The 21,077-nt window shown below is 36.4% G+C and overlaps 1 protein-coding gene across 3 annotated transcripts in view; it reads right to left on the reverse strand.

Annotated features, from left to right (window-relative positions):
* Positions 1–667: 667 nt before the first annotated feature.
* The window catches only part of LOC135839866 (uncharacterized protein DDB_G0271670-like), a 29,028-nt gene continuing 8,618 nt past the window's right edge, over positions 668–21,077 (reverse strand). For 2 of the 3 annotated variants that reach the window (XM_065356100.1, XM_065356101.1), the window contains exons 4-7: positions 11,167–11,422; positions 7,158–7,507; positions 6,741–6,962; positions 668–2,301 (exon numbers count right to left, since the gene is read on the reverse strand). In XM_065356100.1, the coding sequence (XP_065212172.1) occupies positions 2,138–2,301; positions 6,741–6,962; positions 7,158–7,507; positions 11,167–11,422 (992 nt within the window). In that variant the 3' untranslated portion in view covers positions 668–2,137. Of the gene's footprint in view, positions 2,302–6,740; positions 6,963–7,157; positions 7,508–11,166; positions 11,423–16,848; positions 17,209–21,077 lie in introns of those variants that run through there. The other variant, XM_065356102.1, reaches the window with a different exon arrangement.

Below are 21,077 nucleotides of genomic sequence, written 5' to 3' on the forward strand. Positions count from 1 at the left end.
AAAACTACGTTTTGAAACTTTTTGAGCTAATTTTTTGTACGAAAAAAAGTGGCAACACTGATTTTTATGATATCACCAAAAAGCCTTTCAAAACCTCCAACTATGGGAAAAAGTTCCATTTTGGTAGGTATCGCGGTTATCGAGTAATCCACTGCTGAAATGGATGATATTTTTATGTTCATCGTAAACTTTGACACCCCCTGGCTGCCGTTAAAAATTGGCTAGAGGGCTGCGATTTGCGCCATTGGTTATCCCTTCGGAAGGTCTTTCCACAGGAAAAATTTCAAAAAAATCGCCGAACCCACCTACCACTTCTTGGTCCAATTGACGTGAAATGACCCTTTGGGCAGTGAACAGCCATATAAAAATGATCAATCCGAGACGGAAAAGTTGCATATCCAGTTATTCGAAGGTGTTCTCCGATCGATGAAAACCCTGTCCCGTTTCAAGTACCTATCCCACAAGTAGGTAAGTAAGTAAAATTTGACATCGCACAGTTTTCATAATAAATAGGTACTCGACGCAACAATTTAATCAAAAATTTCCGTCAAAACTGAAAAACTATGGAAATTTATCAGTCAGAAACATAATTATAATTCGTGGACCAAAACTGTCGATCTCACCGACATTCGACATGTTAAAAAAAAATATACACACGTGAAAAAAATTGTGAACAAAATTTAAAACGATATATTTTCCTTTATAAATTATTCTGAGTAAAGCGCTAGATTTTCAAGTATACGCATACGCCATCTTGCTTACGGAGAAAAAGCCTCTCACGTCTCACCAAGTGTTTACCACACGTACTTCGGATTTCGTTATTGTTCGATATTTTATATTCTACAATTTTTAATCAAAGTCGTAAATAAAATAAGTTTCATTCGTTTCAGCCCCGAAAAAGCATTTTCTCCGCGAGCAAGGTGGCGTATGCGCATACTTGGGAATCTAGCGCTTCAATTCTGAGTATAATCATCAACCTAATAACATTCGAAGCAAAGAAAAGAAAAAAAAATTGAAGAATCTTAAAAATTATAAAAGAGAAAAAAAACATCTTAGGTAAATAACTTACTTTTAAGTTTTTTAAAGCGATTATTAGTCTGTCAAATTGCACCTCAACCTCGTTCTATGTGTGTAACTTACACGTAAAAAGAATAAATAAATAAATAAATAAATAAAACTTGACAAATAAAGGAACAAATCGACAACAGAGAATTACAGGGGTGCAACTTAATCGACTACTTACACTTCTGAAAATTGGTAAACATTTGCCTTAAGCTACGAAATCTGTTTTCCCATTTGTGTATAAAACAGAAATAGAGAATAATTTTTTCTCTTATAAATTATAATATATACTTTCATTTCGCAAAGCGCGATAACTTAATCACTATTTACACACAACCGATATCCGAAAAACTAGACCAGTATACAACAAAAATCTTCACCGTATTAGTAAATCTTTGGAAATTCCACCAACTTTCAAACTGAGACTCATCAATAATATCGAGACGTGCTCGCCTCACACAATACCGCCACTTATAGGTAATAAATTTTAAATAAATTAGAAATACTCGAAGGAAGAAAATATGTCTAAAATACACGTAATAAAAAATACGCGCCAAAAACGAATTTGTAATACTAAATACACTCCTTTCTCTCCGTCACACACAGTTTCACTCTCAAATGCCTAATACACATATGTACTCGTATACACTCGAGCCTACACTCCTACAGCTACTTGCAGTCGTCATAATCAACCCATGCTTGCGCGTTATAATACCTACATTTTTATGATTCAGTCTTCTAAACAAGGTATAGCCTATGTACATTTTGCATATACCTGCATTACATAGTATGTACATAGCTACTATAATATGCAGTATTCGTCGACAAACAAAGAAAAAGAAAAAGAAAAAAAAATAGAACATAATTTACATTTGGAATGAATTATTTGAATGTTTGCGATAAATACATATACGCATTACGCAACACAGTATCCTCTAATATGTTACCAATAGGTAAAATACTCGGACAGGGAAAATACATATTTCTTTCCCCGGCTTCCCCAGTCTCTCTGTCTCCATCGCTCATTCTTTCCTAAGTGACGTTCGTCATACAGATGACTTCATCTTTTACGAGCCTACGATTCGTGATCTTTGTGCGAAATCGTGGCTGGTATACTTGGAGGACAGGGAGTCTGTTTTTGATTATCAGTTTTTTTCTGTTGCTGTTGCTGCTGCTGTTGTTGCTGCTGTTGCAATTTTATCCAAGTGTCTCCTAAAGCTTTTGCGAAATGATCGTCGACTGTGGAACACAATATAAATCAACAGATATTCAACTACAATGATGAAAATACCAAATTCTTCAACCGAAGCGTTAAAATACTGGCGTCATTCACTAGCATTAGCATTAGCATCAGCATTACTATTTATAATGTACTTTGTACATAGGTACAGTAAATGCGACCATTGTGTAATGTGTATTGTTCATGCAAGTTAAGTGCGTTTTGTCAATTTTTTCACGAAATATTTCATAAGTAATAATTAAAGATGAAAATATCCGAAACAGTTTTAAATGGACACATACAACTGCAAAATTGCCAAAAAAAAAAGGCCTGTTTTTTCCAACATGTTCAAAAATACCCTATTTTTGCTAAAATTGCTGAAGAAGATCCATTTTGCCCAAAATTACCAAAAGGATATATTTTTTACGAAAATTATCAAAAATCCAACTTAGTTTTTGTCAAGATAGCAAAAAATGTCCCATGTTTTGTCAAAACTACCAAAAAGTCTGCCATCTTTGTCAAAATAGCCCGAAAATTCATCTTTTTGAAGTCAGCCCATTTTCATCGGAAAAATAAGCCTACCATTCGATAGTTCTAACCACCTCCTTGATAAAAAAAAAAAAAGTGAAACTGTCTCGAAACCCACTTTTAACTAAAACATTGAATTTTCACGTTTTACATTCAAATTCTTGAATTTGGTCTATTTTTATAAGAAAAGCGCTATCGTTCAATAGTTTTTAACCTCACTCCATCCTCTCTTCGCTTTAAGAAAATATGAAACTTATTCACCACCCCACTCCTCCTCTCGAAAAATAAAAATAATAAAACTTTGAAATTTTCACATTGCTATTCGAGGGTCTCCAATTCTCCATTAATGAGGGAGTACAAAGGGTTCTATTTAGAAGACTTTTATTTCATTCCATTGTTTTAATTTTCCACAACCTAGGGGGGAGGGCTCTATACAGGGGACTTGACATTTTTTTGGGAGGCTGAAGGAGGTTTATTCAAAAAGGGAATTAAGGTTTGAAATGTTTTCGAGTAAAAACAGAAAATTTTCAAAAAATTTAAAAACACGAATTTTTATTTAGATACTTTATATGTATAGCTGTGGGAGTTTTTTTTTTTATAAAGGAACAAGGAGGGTTCTGACGAGAAATGAAAATTTTTCACAGAGTAAATTTTTTTAAAATCTTTTTTGACAACGGACGGGGAGGGAATCCATAGGAGGACCAACATTGTTCGGGAGATTCGGAAAGTTTTTTCTCGGTAAGTGAGAGTCATTTCAGAAATTTTTTCGTAAAAAAAAAAATTCAAAAAGTTTTTAGAAATTTAAATTTTTAACATCATTTTTTTTCAGTTTTGGGAACCTTTTTTTCTAAAGGGACCAACATTGTGAGTGTACTGAGGCCACTGAGGGAGGTTGCTAATTGGAAAAAGGTCATTCTAAAGGATTTGGACCAGAAATGCGGAGCTTGTACTCGATTCTTTTCTAACAAAAAAAAAAAAAAAAGGTAACTCGAGTAACCAAAAAAGTAACAAAACGTAAAAAAAATACGAGGTAGAAAATAATGACCCCAAAAATGCGGAGCATTTTATATTGAAATAATTCTTGACAGATTTCTGAAAAATGTTAGATACATATTTGACGATTTCGGCAAAAAGTATGATCTTTTGTTAGGTAATTAAAATCAAAAAAAAAATGATACTTTTTCGCAAATTTTGTTGAAAAAAACAAGAATCACTGATGCAGTTTGTGCCCAATCTTTGGTGAGACCTGCCTTAAAATTACAATTTTCACGTTTCGATCCTGAATGCTTCGATTTCGCTTCAATTACAATCTTATTTCACAACTGCGATCGAATTTTAACCTTTCATAGAAGACATGCTCTTTACTTTATACAACGAAACAATACAAGGTGGATAACTGGATATTCGTATGGTAGAGTTTGTACATCGCGAAACACAGAAAATACGAGTAATTAAAACTGCCACGAGTAATGACTGCATCTGTATTTCGTACACATGTACCTAGCTACCTAGCTACAGGGTGCCCAGAAATATCGAGCACCCCTAAGAAAGTTTTTCATTAAAAATATAGGTTGGCAACGTGAAATAGATGCACATGATTGGTGGAATGTTATCTCTCCAGTCCAACAACCAATCATGCGCTATCATTATTACTCGTATCATTCGCTGTGACCAACCAAAGTATTTTAGTAGAAAACTTTTTTAGGGGTGCTCGATATTCCTGGGCACCCTGTAGTAGCAACCTACACTTTTGTTAGTTCATTGCTTTATCGATTCCACATCCATAGGTACCTTAATATTGAGCGTAATTTAACAAAGAATTCTGCTATGTAAAACCAAATACATACAAAACACAATCCCGATGGTTTCACGAGATAATAATCAGAACTCGAGCCGCTTTGCGATTTCTACTTTCCAGATATGTACTTAAGTGGAAATTAATTTTTCCATAATATGCCACCCAATATGCCATTCGTTGCCATCGCGTCGTATCTCTTCTTTGACACGTGACACGAAATGGTAACACGAGAGTGAAAAAAAATTATTAGGTAGGCTATGTTCCTTCGCACTTATTTTACTTTTTCAATATCTGCTACGTACGAGCTACTATACGTAAACGGATATGGCCGCCAGCCTATCAAATAAACGTACCATATCCACGCGTTTCAGTACGAGTACACTGTACAATCGCAAAAAATTTCGCAATAAACGACAACTTCAACTCGTAAAAAGTTTTCTAGTACAAATCGTACGTTTATTTGAAAAGATTCGAGTCCAAGTTTTGACGTAAAAAGCTATGCAGGCAGATGTAGAGGTAGGTACAAAATTTACTGCTTAGGTGGGTGTTTATAAACTGAAAAAAAATTGCAAGAGGATTGATGAACAAATTGAAATACCCAAGTACAACCCAAATACGAGTATATATCAACTCAAACACAGAGCAATGAAATTTAGACACCTGAGATTTTTCAAAAGAGGAAGAGGGTGGGGGGAGGCGAAATTTTATATTCAAATTTTTCACTTCTATAATATCTTCAAACATTTCTAGATTTTTTTCAATCAAGCTGATGTCGAAAATATAATTTCATCATTTCAAAGTTTTCGATTTCAATTTCACCATATTGGGTTCTTGCTAGTCGCTACTGCAATGAAATTGAGCAATTTATTTTTTTCTATCTCAATTCTCGTTTAAAACTTTGAAATCTTCGAACTCGAGTAATTATTCGTTGGTAAAGGAATACCTATTCTATCAAAGTACCGCCAACGGTCAATCCCATAGGTACTCAGATATGTAGGCCCATTATTCTAGGTAGTATAACTTGAATCAGCAAAGACTCGGTAGGACTCGCGTCAGCTTCGCATCGCGTGTTACCATCACCAGCGATCAACCAGGAACAAGAAGCGCGTTCCGATGAATAAAAATTTACAACTTTATAATTCACAATAAACTTATCAAGCTTTGAAAGGCGCGCGTTCTCGCTTAAGGTTTGGGCAAAGTTATATAGCAGGAGCAGGAGCAGCCAGGATAAAAGTTAGCTACTTTTTGCCATCTCAAAGATAATGTGTTTGTGGTGGTTACTGGTTAGCGAGAGAGGATTCGAGGATAAAGGAAAATCTCGCCGTGAATTATTAAACTTTATTAAAGCATTTATCGTGCAACCATATCGTTCGCGAGCGAGTAAGGGAGCTAAGTACGGAATTTTAAATCAAAGAAAGTACAATCGAAGCTACTTTCGTTTATTCATTCTTTTTTTCTCTCCTTCTCTCGCATCTCGCTCTGGCCGCCTTCCACTCTCACGTCGACTTTCGACCTCGAAAGTACCTATACCTATACCGACGACCATTCTATAGAGTAATCGCAACTTTTTATTCGTTGGCCAAAAAAAGAAACAGCGAGAGAGTGAGAAAAAGGGTAGAAGAAAATCTCCAAGTTTGAAGATTAAAAATGATTCTCGGCTAAAGTTGCGGCGCTTAATGACGTCAAGCGAAAACAGTCCACTGATACGATTATACGTATTATAGGTAGGTATAGGTACTGTAGTTAGTAGTTTAGTTACCTTAAACGCGTTATTATTATATCAATCCTTGGAAATTATGGCAGGTAGGTAAGTGCAGGTACAGTAGATATTGGTAAGCGCAGCGAGAAGCGAAATTGATTGATTTTATAATATACGAGTACTAAAAAATATTATTCTCTTATCGTGTAATTAATCGATGAAAGGCATAATCACCATGCTTAAATCGTGCGTGTAATTTTCAAACCAAATCTTTACCTATAGGTAGGTACTCGTATTTATGATAATGTGGTACGCATTTTAACATCGCATCGTGCCAAACTCAGTCATAAGCTCAGGCTGTGTACTTTGCGCGTTTATAAATCAACTAACTACCAACTACCAACTCGTATGAAATAAGGAGAAAAAACACCTACCAGATAGAGGAGACGGCGATATACATCTGGAATCGACCTTTTGCTGGCTATCTTCGTCGCTATGCACCTTAGCTGGAGACTGGACAGTTTCGATCAGTCTATCATCTTCTAGTTCCTTATTGGTTGGTTGCTTATTGGCGGAAAACACGTTCAAATAATCTCTACCTAATGATCTTCGGAAATGCTCGTTTATCACTTGATCACACATCGCTTCTTTATCATCTATACATTGAACATAGATATCCAACACACGTTTCGTTCGTTAATATAGGTACATTAATATTCATTCCTCGAAACCAGCAACGCGTCCGACATCGATCGAATCGATCGATCGATGCGATGAGGCGATCGCGATGGCGACGGCGAACGACGATGCCACGAGACGCGAAGCATTCGAAAAACCAGAATAAATTTTACCTGTCGAAGTCGATGTAGTCGGAGACAGCGATGAATTGCAAGATGTCGTCGTCGTCGTTGTTGTTGCCGCCGTCGTCGTCGTCATAGATGGTGAGGTCGTCGTCGTCGTCGTCGTCGTCGAGGACGCACTTATCTCCATCGATGAAGGATAAACAACAGCCGAGACACCGGATTGACGACGACTGTAATTAGAGCACAGGATTGATTGGAAATACGACGGAGGTTCTCCTCGTTCCTTTGCCACCGTTCTTTTCGACATGTCTAAAGGTTCGGCTTCGTTTTCTAACGAGGTTCCGTCGTTGTTGCCACTGCCGCCGCCGCCGCCGCTGCTGCTGTTGCTGTTGCTGCTGCTGTAAATTTAAACATGAAAATTCAAATAATACTCGATAAGTAAGGCACGGACTGGGTCGATTGGAGGATCCTAGATGACGGATGCACCAAATGAGACTCTCACAATTTTAGCCCCCCCCTCCCCTCAGGATCTCTCTCCTACGGTTTTTTTTTCAGGTTCGGATATTCGAATGAGAGTTGAACGACAACTATTTACTTTTGCGAAAATAAGTCAATCTGAAAAAACTGGCGTTTTTTGCAGGAGGGATGAGGTGGAGTGGAGTGGGATGTTGACTGAAAATTTGCCGAACTGGTATGAGAAAAAAAAATACCAATTTTGCCGAATAAAATGACAAGTTTTCAAGATGAAATGACAAAGTGTTATTTTCATTTTTGGATTTACGGATGCTTCAAACTGAGTTTTTTTTAGTTTAGAGATAACAATTGACGCCACCGAACCAAGGGTAAAAGTTTTCAAAAATTCTGATTTCGAGAGGTAAAAACAATGTTTGAAAAAATTTGTTCATTTCTTCGGTTAAATAATGAGTTTTTAAAAATTTTAATAAATTCTGAAAATGATAATTGAACAGACACGAGTAAAGCGATGGCAGGGCTCGTACTAAATTTTTCCCAAAAAAATAATTTTGTAACCGAAAAAGCTCGAAAAAGAAACCAAAAAGTAATTGAAAAGTAGCCAAAAAGGTGACAAACTACGAGCAAAACATTTAAATCCAAAAAGAAATCACGAAAAAAACCGAATATTATAAGAATTGAAATGTAACTCGATATTAAAAAGTTGAACTATGTTTGACAATTTTTTTGGCAGCAAAGTAAGAATTTCGGCAATTTCTGACGAAAAAGGCAATTCTTAGAAAAATAAAACGAGACTGACAATTTTCACAAAAGGAATGGTTTTCTGAAAGGTTTTGACAAAAAAGCGAGACATTTGGACATTTTTCTTTAAAAAAGTAAAAATTCGAAATTTTCCAAAAAAAACGACTATTTTTTTAGACTTTTGGGAAATTTTTGTGAAAAAACAAAACTTTTTAGAATTTTTTGCACAAAACCGAGAATTTTGATTATTTTTAGCAAACGGTAAGGCTGACTAGTTTTAAGGAAAAGCGCGAATCTTTGACAATTTTTGGCCAAAAAATGACACTTTTTCGCAATCTTCGTTGAAAATAGGTGAAATTTTTTGGTCATTGGCATTTTTATAGGAACAAAAGCGGGATTTTTAGGTAATTTCGAGGAAGGTGAATGGATACTTCTTGAATTTTTTTGCGAAAAAGAGATAATTTTAGAATTATTCACGTACTTATATTATTATCTAAAATTTTTTCCCTTCAAAATGTATGCAAAAATTGAAGTTTTGTATTTTTTTTTCAAGTAGGTGCTAGGTACCTACCAGAGTACTGCACGGTTAAGTTAAAATAGCCGGATAACCGCCGGAGCTATCGGCTAATTTAACTACAGGTTACAAACTGCAGTTACTTTTGTCGGCGCGCGCAACCAGCGGTAAGTTAGGTTAATAACCATACGTTAACCGCATTCGGTTCTCTGGTGTCTCAACAATACATTTTGGTGACTCATCAAACAGATAAGACAGAATCGAACATTACATTTCCGATAAGAGCGCGGTATAATCGCAGGTAGTTTAGTCATTTTAACTACAAAATTATCCGCATAGGCTAACGCTAATATAACTGCTTTTGGATGAGTTATATTTGGTAGCTTACCGCACACGACACGCGACTAACGCAGATAACTTTTAACTATACCGTGCAGGACTCTGGTACCTACCCAGTAGGTAACTTGTTTATTTAAAAAGTAACCGAGTACGAGCCCTGAGTGAGGGGAAAAGCTCGTTTCGAAAAGTATGGTTTTTTCAGGTGAAAAGTTCGTTTTTTGGCTTGACATTTCAAATTTGAATGATATACATATTTTTAAAAACATTCGTTTAAAAAAAAACACAGGAGCCCAAATGGAGCGAGGGCAAAAGCGTTCAAAAATTCGCATTTTGAGAGATAAAAAATACTGTTTTTATGACGAGTCTGCCCACCTATTTTTTTATTCTACAATTTTAAAATTTGAATATTGGGTAGGTAATTAAAAATTTAAATTATGAAATAAAAGAAAGAAAAGCAAACATGGCCGAGCAAAGCGAGGGCAAAAGTTTTCAAAAATGCATTTTTTTAGAAAGAGTGCAAATAGTATATTTCCCTCGGTGTTTCGAGGACCCTGGCGATCGCCATTCGACATCGTAGACAGGTCCGCCACTGCGATAAGTAAACATCAGAAAAAAATTTCATCGCGCAATGAAGAAATTAACTACCTAGGTACCTAATTTTTATCCTTCGAGGTTTTTTTCTTAAAAGGTTTCGTGGCCCTCTTTAATTATCTAAAAAAGAGTATTAAGGGTGAAAAAACAACTAATTTCCTTTCTCACTCTGCTTGAAAAGTTGATGAGCAACGTTTATGCCTCACAACTTGATGAATTTCCCAACAAGGAACTGCTATCGACAATTTCAACTGGCTGTGGACTTTTTTTCTACGAGTACCTATAGGTACTTGTATTTTCATTCGTTTGAACTAAAGCCTTTTTTTTTCGTTTATTCATTTAGGCACCTACTGAATTAGTCGAATTATTTCTCTTCTTTTGAAACCCTCGTCCCGCTTCTTCTTTGATGAACAAATGGACGGCGCGGCGTAATTTTTAGACAATTTTTCTTCGAGTATTTACATACTTTTGTTGATGGGTATTTTCGAAAGTTCGTTAGATTTCAAAGGAAAAACCAGCATGATGGAAACAGTTGAACCAATTAAAAATTTCCAACTTGAATAACATCGCATAATTTTTAGTTATTCGAATTTGCTGTGAAAGCTGTCAGCTCATGCCAAACTAGTAACTTTATTTCGTACCTCCCTTCTGTTGCGAGGTATGTACATTCGACTTTTTCGGATCAAATTTTTTCCTCATAATTCGAGCACCTACCTACGTAAATACATCATACATCGACTCAAAAATTGAACAATCTACTCGAAGTAGAAAAACTCTCATCTGGGGCTATCGATTCGAGTAAAGTGCCGATGTGCTGGCTGTTTTACGCCGAATTGACTCGGTAGCTATAAAGGTTCTTCTCTAATTAATATCTTTCAAGAACAATCAATACAATGGTCACGACTGGATAAAAGCAACTCGAATTCTAGCAGTAGCAGTGTTACGAGTAGAAGGAAGAAAGACTGATCTTATACTCGTACGTACTCGTATAGTTACTCGTAGTTTCATCCTCTGTTTTCCTGTTTTGTTTCCCAAATGAAGTAAATTTTTCGCATTAAAGTAGTTAAATACACATAAGGACGAGAAAGTTTTTCTTAATGAGGCTATTTGTAAGGTAGACAGAGGCTGAGGGGACGACTGCAATTCTCAAAATCAAGCCAAATCGAGAACCGATGCTGCGGGGAAATATTCGAAATAAATTTCGCGAAATTAGCCAGCCCAGCCGTGTGTTTTCGAGTTTCGTTTTCTTCGCATTTGTAAAAAATACGAGTAAACCACGCTAATGCGTCGCAAGGGTGCCCCAGCTCGCCTACTTTTTTTTTACCCATTTCTCGTACGCCCATTCGATATAAAAAATGTCTTTAATTACCTACGCGCGCGTAAATATTCAAATACACTCACCATTTGTTATTAACATTTGAAAGATACTTTGAGGTTGACTTCAAGTCCGATGACGTCGAATCACATACTGAAGCGAGTGAAGTTTTATGCTGATATTTTTTTTCTCTTTTCCATTTTCCGGATCCATTGCTGGTTTGACTATTGAACGAAGTTGTCGAAGCACTGAACGATGACGTATCATTAGCCAATGGTTTACATTTCCTCAAGATTTTTTGTTTTTGTTGCTGTTGATGCTGCGAAAGAGACCGTGCTTCATCTGCAACAGAAAAAAATACGTAGGTAGGTCCGTAAATACGAGTAAACAATGTAAACATGATACGTATAAATTAACCACCTCAATTTAAATGAAATACGCTACATGGAAGATTCCAAGGCAAGGATAAACGCGTAAGTAATTTTAGTATCTTTCCACAAGGTTTACGTATTTTATGGATTTTTGAATGATAAGTACCACATCCAAGTCAATGACTTCGAGATATATGTACTCGTGCTTTTCCCTTTTCGCGTCGTTTTATTTCTCAATTAATTCATTAATTTGATGTTAGCTCGGCGATCGGTGAATATTTCAAAACCTGATATTGACAAAGCGTGAAACAAATGTTAATTTTTTTCATTTATTCAACTTTTTTCACGCAGGCGATTTATATAAAATTACAAAAGCATTTTTTTTTTTTTTAAATGTTTGTATCAAAAATAAAATTACTTTTCTAATAAGGAAAATATCCTAACTGCCGAAAAACACTTTTGAACCGGACAGAGCTAAATTGAAACCATGCAAAAATACCTACATACGTACGGCACCAGCCAAAATTTTAGGTTCCAACGTTCATTTTATGATTGTTGGTGAATTTTTAAAAATCAAAATTGGTCCAAAAATGAAAAAAAAAAATGTTTACCAAATTGCATATTATTATTTTTACTTCTCCGAATTGATTGGGAACGATTTCAAACCGTTTTGAGCAATTCTGCAGTCTTCAGCAGATTTCTGAAAGTTGAAATTCCAATTACGAAATCGCTGGAGGAATAAATTTGGTTTCGAATCTAAAAAAACCGATTCAGGAAAATATAGTTTTAAATGTGACTAGAGGCTCCATAGCCTGCCCAGTCAGATCTGGTCAATCAGGGCAGGTAGACCAAATTCCCCCAACAACTTTTAGTTACTCAAAAACAAGAAAAAAGCTGATTAATATTGCAAGTTTGAATGTTCGGACCCTTTTAAATGAAGAAAATTTGCTGGAACTCGAAAGTGCTCTAGAAAATTCCAAAATTGATATCTTGGGAATGGGAGAGGTGAGGAGAAGCGGGGAAAATTTAATTGAAACGAAAGAAGGAAACCTTCTCTGTTACATAGGTAGTAGTTTTGGACAAAAAGGCGTTGGGTTCTGGATCCACAAAAAATACAAAAAGTCACTAAAAGAATTCAGAGGAATTAATGACAGAATAGCTGTTTTAGTAATGAAGACAGGTAAAAAAGATTTTCTAACACTAATTCAAGTTTATGCACCTACTGCCACCTCCGAGGAAAATGTGAGTGAGAAATTTTACGAGGAACTCGAAGAAACCTATAACAATATTAAAAAAAATAAAAGCAATCAAATCATCTTAATGGGTGACTTTAATAGCCAAATAGGAAAGAGAAACGAAGAGGAAAAAGCAAATTTGGGCCCATATTTCTTTGGTAAGAGGAACGATAGAGGATGGCGATTGGTAAGATTTTGTCAAAAAAATAATTTAAAAGTAGTAAATACTCTGTTCAAAAAAAGATACAATAGAAAATGGACCTGGGAAGCACCAAACCACGAATTCAAAAGTGAAATAGATTATATGCTAACCCCTCTGAACTCAAAAAATATCACAAATTTCGAGGTCATGTATAACTTCCCTTACAATTCTGATCACAGAGTAATATCATGTACTCTGGAGACTCAAAACTCAAAATATCTCCAAAAACCCCAAAAACTCCAAGAAACTCTAACCAATAAACATTGTGGAAGACCCTCAGAGGAAAATAAGCAAGCATACCAAAACGAACTAAACAAAAGTCTCAATGAAATAGACTGGGATGGGGAGACAGATTACCTAAACGAACTCATAGTGAAAGCCTTAATAAATGCCAATGAAAACACACAAATAAAAAACGAAACACCAAATCTCAGCAAATTACCAGATGGTATAAAAACCTTGATTCAGGGCAGAGAAAAACTAAAACTCAAAAAGCATAAAACAACAAAAGTAAAAATAGAATTAAATCTACTATGTAAAAGGATAAAATCAGAGCTGAGGATCTTCAACAAAGAAAAAAACGAAAAATATATTCTCAAAACTTTGGAATCTACCAAAAGCTTGAAGCAGATCAAAAAAAATCGATGTCTGGGAAAAATTTACACTCCTTACCTCTCTGATGAAAGAAATAACAGAATTTATGATAGAAATAAAATTAATGAACACGCAACTCAATTCTATTCCAAATTATACGAAGAGAAAAATCATTTGAATCCATCAGAAAATGCACTAGGAATAGGCTTTTCGGAGCCTGAAATATTATCTAGAGAAGTAGAGTGGGCTATAAAAAACTTAAAAAACAACAAATCTCCAGGCCCAGACAAAATTACTAATGAATGCTTTAAAATAGGAGAGGAAATAGTTACAAAAGTGTTCACCAAATTCTTTAATAAAATCTTGAAAGAACAAAGGATTCCCAAAGATTGGAAATATTCAGATATCATTTTAATCTTTAAAAAAGGAGAAAGGGACAAAATTAATAATTACAGACCTATTTCGTTAAGTTCAAATATTTCTAAAATTTTTTCAAAAATTCTAGAGAGGAGACTTAGACATTTTTTATATCAACCTAGAGAACAGGCTGGTTTTCGCTCGGGGTTTTCCACAATTGATCATCTCCAGGTCCTGAATCAATTAGTAGAAAAATGTAACGAGTACCAAATAGAACTCCACCTAGCCTTCATAGATTTCACTAAAGCCTTTGACTTACTAAATCATAAATTTCTGCTGTTGGCCTTGGAGAGACAGGGGGTCCCTCCCTTCTGTGTTGGGGTCATAAGAGAACTATATTCAAATTTGAAAGGACGAATAATTACAGATGTACCTGGGGAACCTTTTGATATTCAGCGGGGAGTAAGACAGGGGGATCCCTTGTCACCCCTGATGTTCAACAGCAGTCTGGAGGAGGTGTTCAGAGATCTGGGATGGGAAAAAAGGGGTCTAAAAATCAATGGGGATTACTTAAACAACCTGAGATTCGCAGATGATGTAACACTGGTAGCAGGGACAAAACAGGAGCTGGAAAAAATGATAGAAGAACTGAACGAAAAGGGGAAAAACGCAGGTTTAGCAATGAACTTATCAAAAACGAAACTGCTTAACAATGTGGATGAAAGATACAACATAACCATTGAGGGAGAAAAAATTGAAACTGTAGGAAGTGTAATCTATCTCGGACAAAAAATTTCATGCAAAAACAACCAAATAGAAGAAATTGAAAGAAGAATAACTCTGGCTTGGAACAAATTTTGGTCGCTAAAATTTATTTTCAAAGGTCCCTTCCCAGCAAAAATAAAAAGTGAAACTTTCAACACATGTGTCCTCCCAACTCTTACGTATGGCTCTGAAACATGGACAATATCAAAAAAAATAGAACAAAAAATAAGAACTACTCAAAATGCAATGGAAAGATCCATGCTAAATTTTAAAAAAAGAGATCGGATAAAAATCAAAACAATTAAAATGAAATTGAAAAATAACCGAAATGCAGTCAATCTGATAAAATCAAAAAAATGGGGGTGGGGGGGGGTCATGTGGCTAGATTAAGGGACGACAGATGGACACAAAAAGTCACTTTCTGGTTCAATACGGGGACAAGAAGGCAAGGGAAACAGAGAGCTAGGTGGAGGGACGACTTTAGGAAACTACTGACCCATCACCATTTTCAAAAGATCGCCCAGGACAGGAAAGAATGGTGCAGGCTGGGGGAGGCTTTTGCCCTATCTTAGGGCCACGAGTGTTATCTATTGATTTGTAACACTTGTAAAATAAAGCTTTTTATTTTTATTTATTTATTTATTTAGAGGCTCCATAATGGCTTGAAACCATCTTCAACCGACAGCATTATTGAAAATGGATATGAAGTAAATTTTAGCTTTCCAACTTTATTGGGTGAAATTTTGCGGAAATTTCAATTTTCAAAAATCTGCCGAATACTTCGGAACTGCTAAAAATTCAAGCTTTCTAGGTTAATTTGGTGAAATTTCGATTTTTTTCTCCCATTTTTGGGCAATATTTGATTTTCAAAAACAGATTTTCCAGTCGCAATTGAATTACAATCCTATATGGAGGCTCAATTGCAGTATAAGTGAGGATTATGATGGTTTTATTTTGAAGTTTCAATTTTTTATGGCCTCGTCGAGTTTTCCAGGATAATCGTAAAATTTTTTGGTTTTTTTGGTGGGGGGGGGGGGGGGGTTTGAATTTCAAGTTGGAGTGCGGCAAGAATTTCGGATTTCCGACTTCAATAATTGATGAAATTTTGTGGAAATTTCAAGTTTCTAAAATCTGCTGGAGGCTTCACTCCAGAACAGCTGAAAAAGGTTTGAAACCGATTCTAATCGATTTGGTAGATCAAAAATAAAGTTTATCCCAAGAAATTTAAGCTTTCCAGGTCAATTTGGTAAAATTTTGATTTTTTTCTCATTTTTGGCCTAAATTTGATTTTTAAAAATTCAGCATAAATTGAAAAGTACAGTCTAGCACTAGAAATTTTCGCTGGTGATTTGCATGCTCTTTCGATGTAGCTTTGTCCTGCTCAAAAACCTTGTGCGAGTTGTATGTACATTGGAAGGCAAAATCTGTGATTTTGGTTGACCTGTCAATCAAAATTGACGCCTTTTTGTTAGTATGGCCAACTTTTTTTTAAGGCAAGTTTGCTTAAAAATGTTCCTTAGGTTGTCCCCTTCAAGCAGAAAGCTATCCAGAGGATTAGGAGGGGCAGGGGTGAAATTATTTCTATTATCATATGCTGGATTATATATGTAATATTAGATTATTCATCAGTCATCGCGCAAATCTCCATAGACGACGCTACATGGGCTAAAAGAGCTTAGAGGAACGACTCTACGATCAGTACTAATGATGTAACAAGTGATTTCTCGAACTGCTTTGAATTGATGATTTAGTCTTCAGATACCTACTGCATTAAATAACGTACGAGTAGAAAAGTTGCGCGTGAAATCACGAAACTAGTAAAGAACGCACAACGCAGCGATAAACGATGAAAAAGTACTCAGAAATATGCGCATATGCGACAGCCAGCCGGAATCAAAATTTCAGATTCCTTGGCCCGGAAAGTACGAGTAAGTAATACGACAGAGTAGGTACTCGCAGTACCTATTTGATTTAACGAAACGCGGGGATTATAATTAAACGCACAAAAAAGGGATGGTATTGGTATAAGAATAAGGTAGGAGGAGATCGGTGGCCCAGCAAATGTACACATACACATACACACGTGTATAGCTGTGAAGGTAGACCAGGTAACCTTATGTGAGATGATTATTTTGTCAAACAAAACGTAATTAAAAACTCGGCATGTTTTCCGGTACAAAGCGAGCACGCGTACGCGTATAAATGGTACGAGTAAAATATATAGGTACATACACACAGTCGTACCGTTTGTAATCCACGGCTGCCAAATTTGGGTGAAATGCGTAGAAAACGTTTGACGCAGCTGCACCATCATTTACGTAAACTTAGTTTTTGATCGATCTTAGTACATATAAATGTGTAGTGACGTATAGTGAGAACTTGACACCGCAAAACTTTCGATGATCTAAAAGACGCGATTCGTACACTTGGAAAAACACCCTCGGATCAAAATTGAGAAAATTGAAAATCGAGAGAACACGAACAACAGCAGTCAACACCGACACTTGAACGTCAGACGATCGAGATCGAGATCGAGTGAACACTCGAACCATCGACCATACGATTATAATACGAGTATAGACTGATAGTAGAACCGACACCGAGAACGAACAGATAATCTGATTTAGTTGGTGAATTCTGTGTGAACGGATGTACTTCACTAACCGCTGCGCCATGCTGCCGAGGCGCGATCGGAACTAGAAGAAGAAGAATAAGAATAAGAAAAAGAACGACGACGACGACGACAGGAAAAAGAAGAAGGCAACGAACGATGCATCGTCGATCATGGAGCCTGGCTACGGCACGGCTTTGGCTGAGCCCTAAACCCAGGTTTACAACGACCTAACCACCGCCTCCGCCGCTCTTACGAGTATAACCAGGTATAGGCAATAGGTATACGTAGTAGCATCTCTTCAGTATCTTCATCCGCAGTCATTACGTTCGCCTCTATTAGCCTTAGCCGCCACACTACCACAGCACCGCACCATTCAGCTCATTCTCATGTACTTGTACAGCATGTCTCGAAAATCATTTCGATTGCCGATTACTGAACGACGAATAATCCAGACATGGGCAATTGTCCTAGTGTTCGCATCTGAACTCGGGATTTCCATTAGCGAGTCCTTTTTCACGTTTTTCCAATTTTCCAGACTTTTTGCCGGGTATTTACGAAGACGTACTACGCAGAGGGAGGAGGAGAGGTGCACTGCACACAGTTATCCGGATCAAAAATTTAGCTAAGAGTTTTCCACTGAAAAACAGTTGCAAGTTTCATAAAACTATACAAGGGTTCTGAAAGGCACCGATTCGGATTTTGATGACCATTTGATCTCAAAACTCGAAAAAGCACTCGAAGAAAATGCGCAGAATTAAAAGTTCTTTTAAAAAATATACAATATTTGTGCTTAGAATCATGATTTTTCGAAATTTGGCCCTTTTTTGGGGAACATATAGACATTAGGGGGTGGGACCCAAAAAGTACGTTCATATTCGTACTCAGCGACCTCGGAAACATAGCATTCGATATATCACTCGACGTTTCACGATTTTTCAAAATTTTAACCCCCTTTTTGGGGCACAGAGGGGCTTTGAGGAACTGGGCCCAAGAAATAAGTTGGCATTCGTATTCAGCGACCTCGAAAACATACTATTCGATATATCGCATGTCCAAATTCGTTTTTCAAATATATGATTCAGTTGTGTGTTACTTGAAAAATCAAGCACACCCTCCCCCCCCCCACCAACCCCGGGGAGGATTGAAGACCAATCAATAGTGGTGTAATTACTTAATAGTTGAGTGAGTAGACTTTGTAAAAAAAATTTGATCGAAAACGAATGATATAAAGTGGTAACTTTGATCAATTTATTGAACTGACCTTTTATGAAACACCTTCTCTTTCCACCCCTTTTTTCAGACACCCCTTTTGAGATATGGGTATCGAGAATAGCATCAAATTGTCGAGAATTTGAAGGGGAACATTTTTTGTCATGGTATTTCTTATCGTAAACCTAATATTTTCGGAGTAAATCGCAAAAAACGTGCATCGGAACCGGTTTCAGCCCCCTAAAAAAATTAGCTCCAGGGGTAGAAGGCGCGGTTTTTTTTTTGGTAGTTCAGGGGGTTCATCCGAACACATTCCCGAAGAAAAAATTTATGTTCCAATTTTTTCCTTTTCGCCCTCGCTTTTTTACGTTATTTTCCTGTTATAATAGTGAAATTTGGATTTTTAATTTAAAGGGCGCAGAATTCATTTTTGATGACCATTTGACCCCAAAACCCAAAATGGGCCCGAAGGAAAAGTGAAAAATTTGTAATTAAAAAAAAAAATACGGCGTTTGTATCAAAATGTGCTGAATTTATTTTTGAAAACGACTTGACCTTAAACCTCAAAACCAAAATAAGTTGGTGATGCGTAATTTCGAGCTATTCTGGAGCCTTCAACACCGGACAAACGCAATCCCATTTTAAATGGCGCTCTAAACACGATGACTGTAAAAATATGTAAAATCGAAACTCCAATAATTGATTGTATGTAAGTACATACTTAGGTACTACAACAATAAAATACTGGTACCAACTATCGAAATAAACTAATTGGCATCGATACGAAAAGACTTGACGAACACACGGTGCATCCACTACTCTGGAAAAATATTACTCATCTTCACTCCGCGTCGTTCTGCCATCTTTCTTTGGACCACTGGGGACAGTCCATCTCATCCAAGTGAGGGGAGAAGAGCCCATCGTATATTTATTCAATCCTCGAACATCTTTATCCGTCCTGCCTCCTCATCTCGACCGCACTAGCATTTAATTTGTAATTGCGAGCTGAATAGCGCCGGCACCTAGAGTCAATCGTTTCTCGTGCTTCCTCTCTCGATGGTTTTATCACCATAGGAGTCGAACCTATGTAACCAGCTAACCAACTGCGGCTGCCTCCTGCCGCCACTCTAGTCGCGCAGTCATTCATCTATACACACAAAACCACTCTTATTCTCCGCTCTCACTCGCTCAGTCGCTCTTCTTTACATCTTATTCCGGGTTACATTATGCTCATGCTCGTTGTTTGGGTTGTTTTTTTTTCATCTCCTCCTTCATCTCATTCTGCTTCTTCTTATTCACTTCTTCAGTTTTTTTTTCTTCTTCTTTTCATCCTACATAATGGTACTTTTTATCTACTTATTCACATCTTTTTAGTTCTTTTTTACTCCAATACACTCTTTTCCCCGCATTCGTTCTTCTCTTCTTGATCTTGGCCGTCTTGGCGTATCCGTTCATTCTGTTTTTTTTCCTGTCTCGAGGTTTTTTTCTCAATGAATACGTAGGTACTCGTATCATCTCGCGTTAATGCAGCACACATACGTACTACGATTTCTGAATGGGATATTATGATTACCTACTATTCTTTCACAACTTGTATGCAATGTACATGCGTACTGCGTTGTTTGGCAATGGTGTGAGAAACTGCTCAATTCATGTTGTCATTGTCAATTGAGAGTTTCTACTCGTAACTTGTCCACCTGTGCTCGAGATGGACAATAATTTACATTTTAGTCGCCCTCATACTCGTACTTGCATATACGAAGTTCTCAATTGATACGTTTCCGGCCGTGTAATTTGAGGGTGTTTCAACGACTGACTATGAGAAATTACAGATAAATTCAACGGTGAACCTTCTCAACACCCTTGAAATAAAAGATTAATCTAGGCCCTGACGAAAATCATTCTTCTCACACAATGACGATATTGGCCTAATGATTGAAAATTTGGTATTGTTTAGATGATTTAGAACCCGCAACGAGGTTTCAATTTTATTAGCAAATTTTCTAACTGCTATTGAAGATGTACATAGAAGTAAATTTTGAGCTCACACGAGTAGTTAAAATTGGATGAAAATTGAAGGAACATCGCAAAAATTAAGCAAAATATCTCAAAAATACTCGATACCTACATATTTATGTACGAAAAATATTTTAAAATGTCATCGAATACCTAATGGAATAAAATTTTGAAAAAATCACGCAAAGCGTCATAAAAACTGTAATGACGTGAACTCTACTTGAAAGTTAAGTACCAAAAATTGATGAAATATGTGTCGAAATTGATGTAAAATTTTGCGATAGTCACCTAGATTATTAAAAATTAATTCGGTATAAAATATTACACCAACTGCGTAGAAAATCACGAAGACAGCGCTTCTGTTTGGGAAATCTTGAAACAAAAAGAGGACTTTTCAGGCAGGAAAGGTAAAAATCAATGCTTTTTGGACGTTTTGGTAAAAATAAGCGCAAGTTCAAGTCTCAGCAATTATGGCAAAAACTATCATCATTTGACGGTTGACTACTTTATCAAAAACTACTTTCTGAGAATTTTCACTCAAAAACATATAACTTTTCGTCAACTAGACAAAAGTTGACTCTCCCTGACAAGAACGGGCTTGTTCGATAATTTTCGCAAAAATTGGCCTTTTTGA

Source organism: Planococcus citri, chromosome 3, assembly GCF_950023065.1.
Source record: "Planococcus citri chromosome 3, ihPlaCitr1.1, whole genome shotgun sequence".
Taxonomy (NCBI): Eukaryota; Metazoa; Arthropoda; class Insecta; order Hemiptera; family Pseudococcidae; genus Planococcus; species Planococcus citri.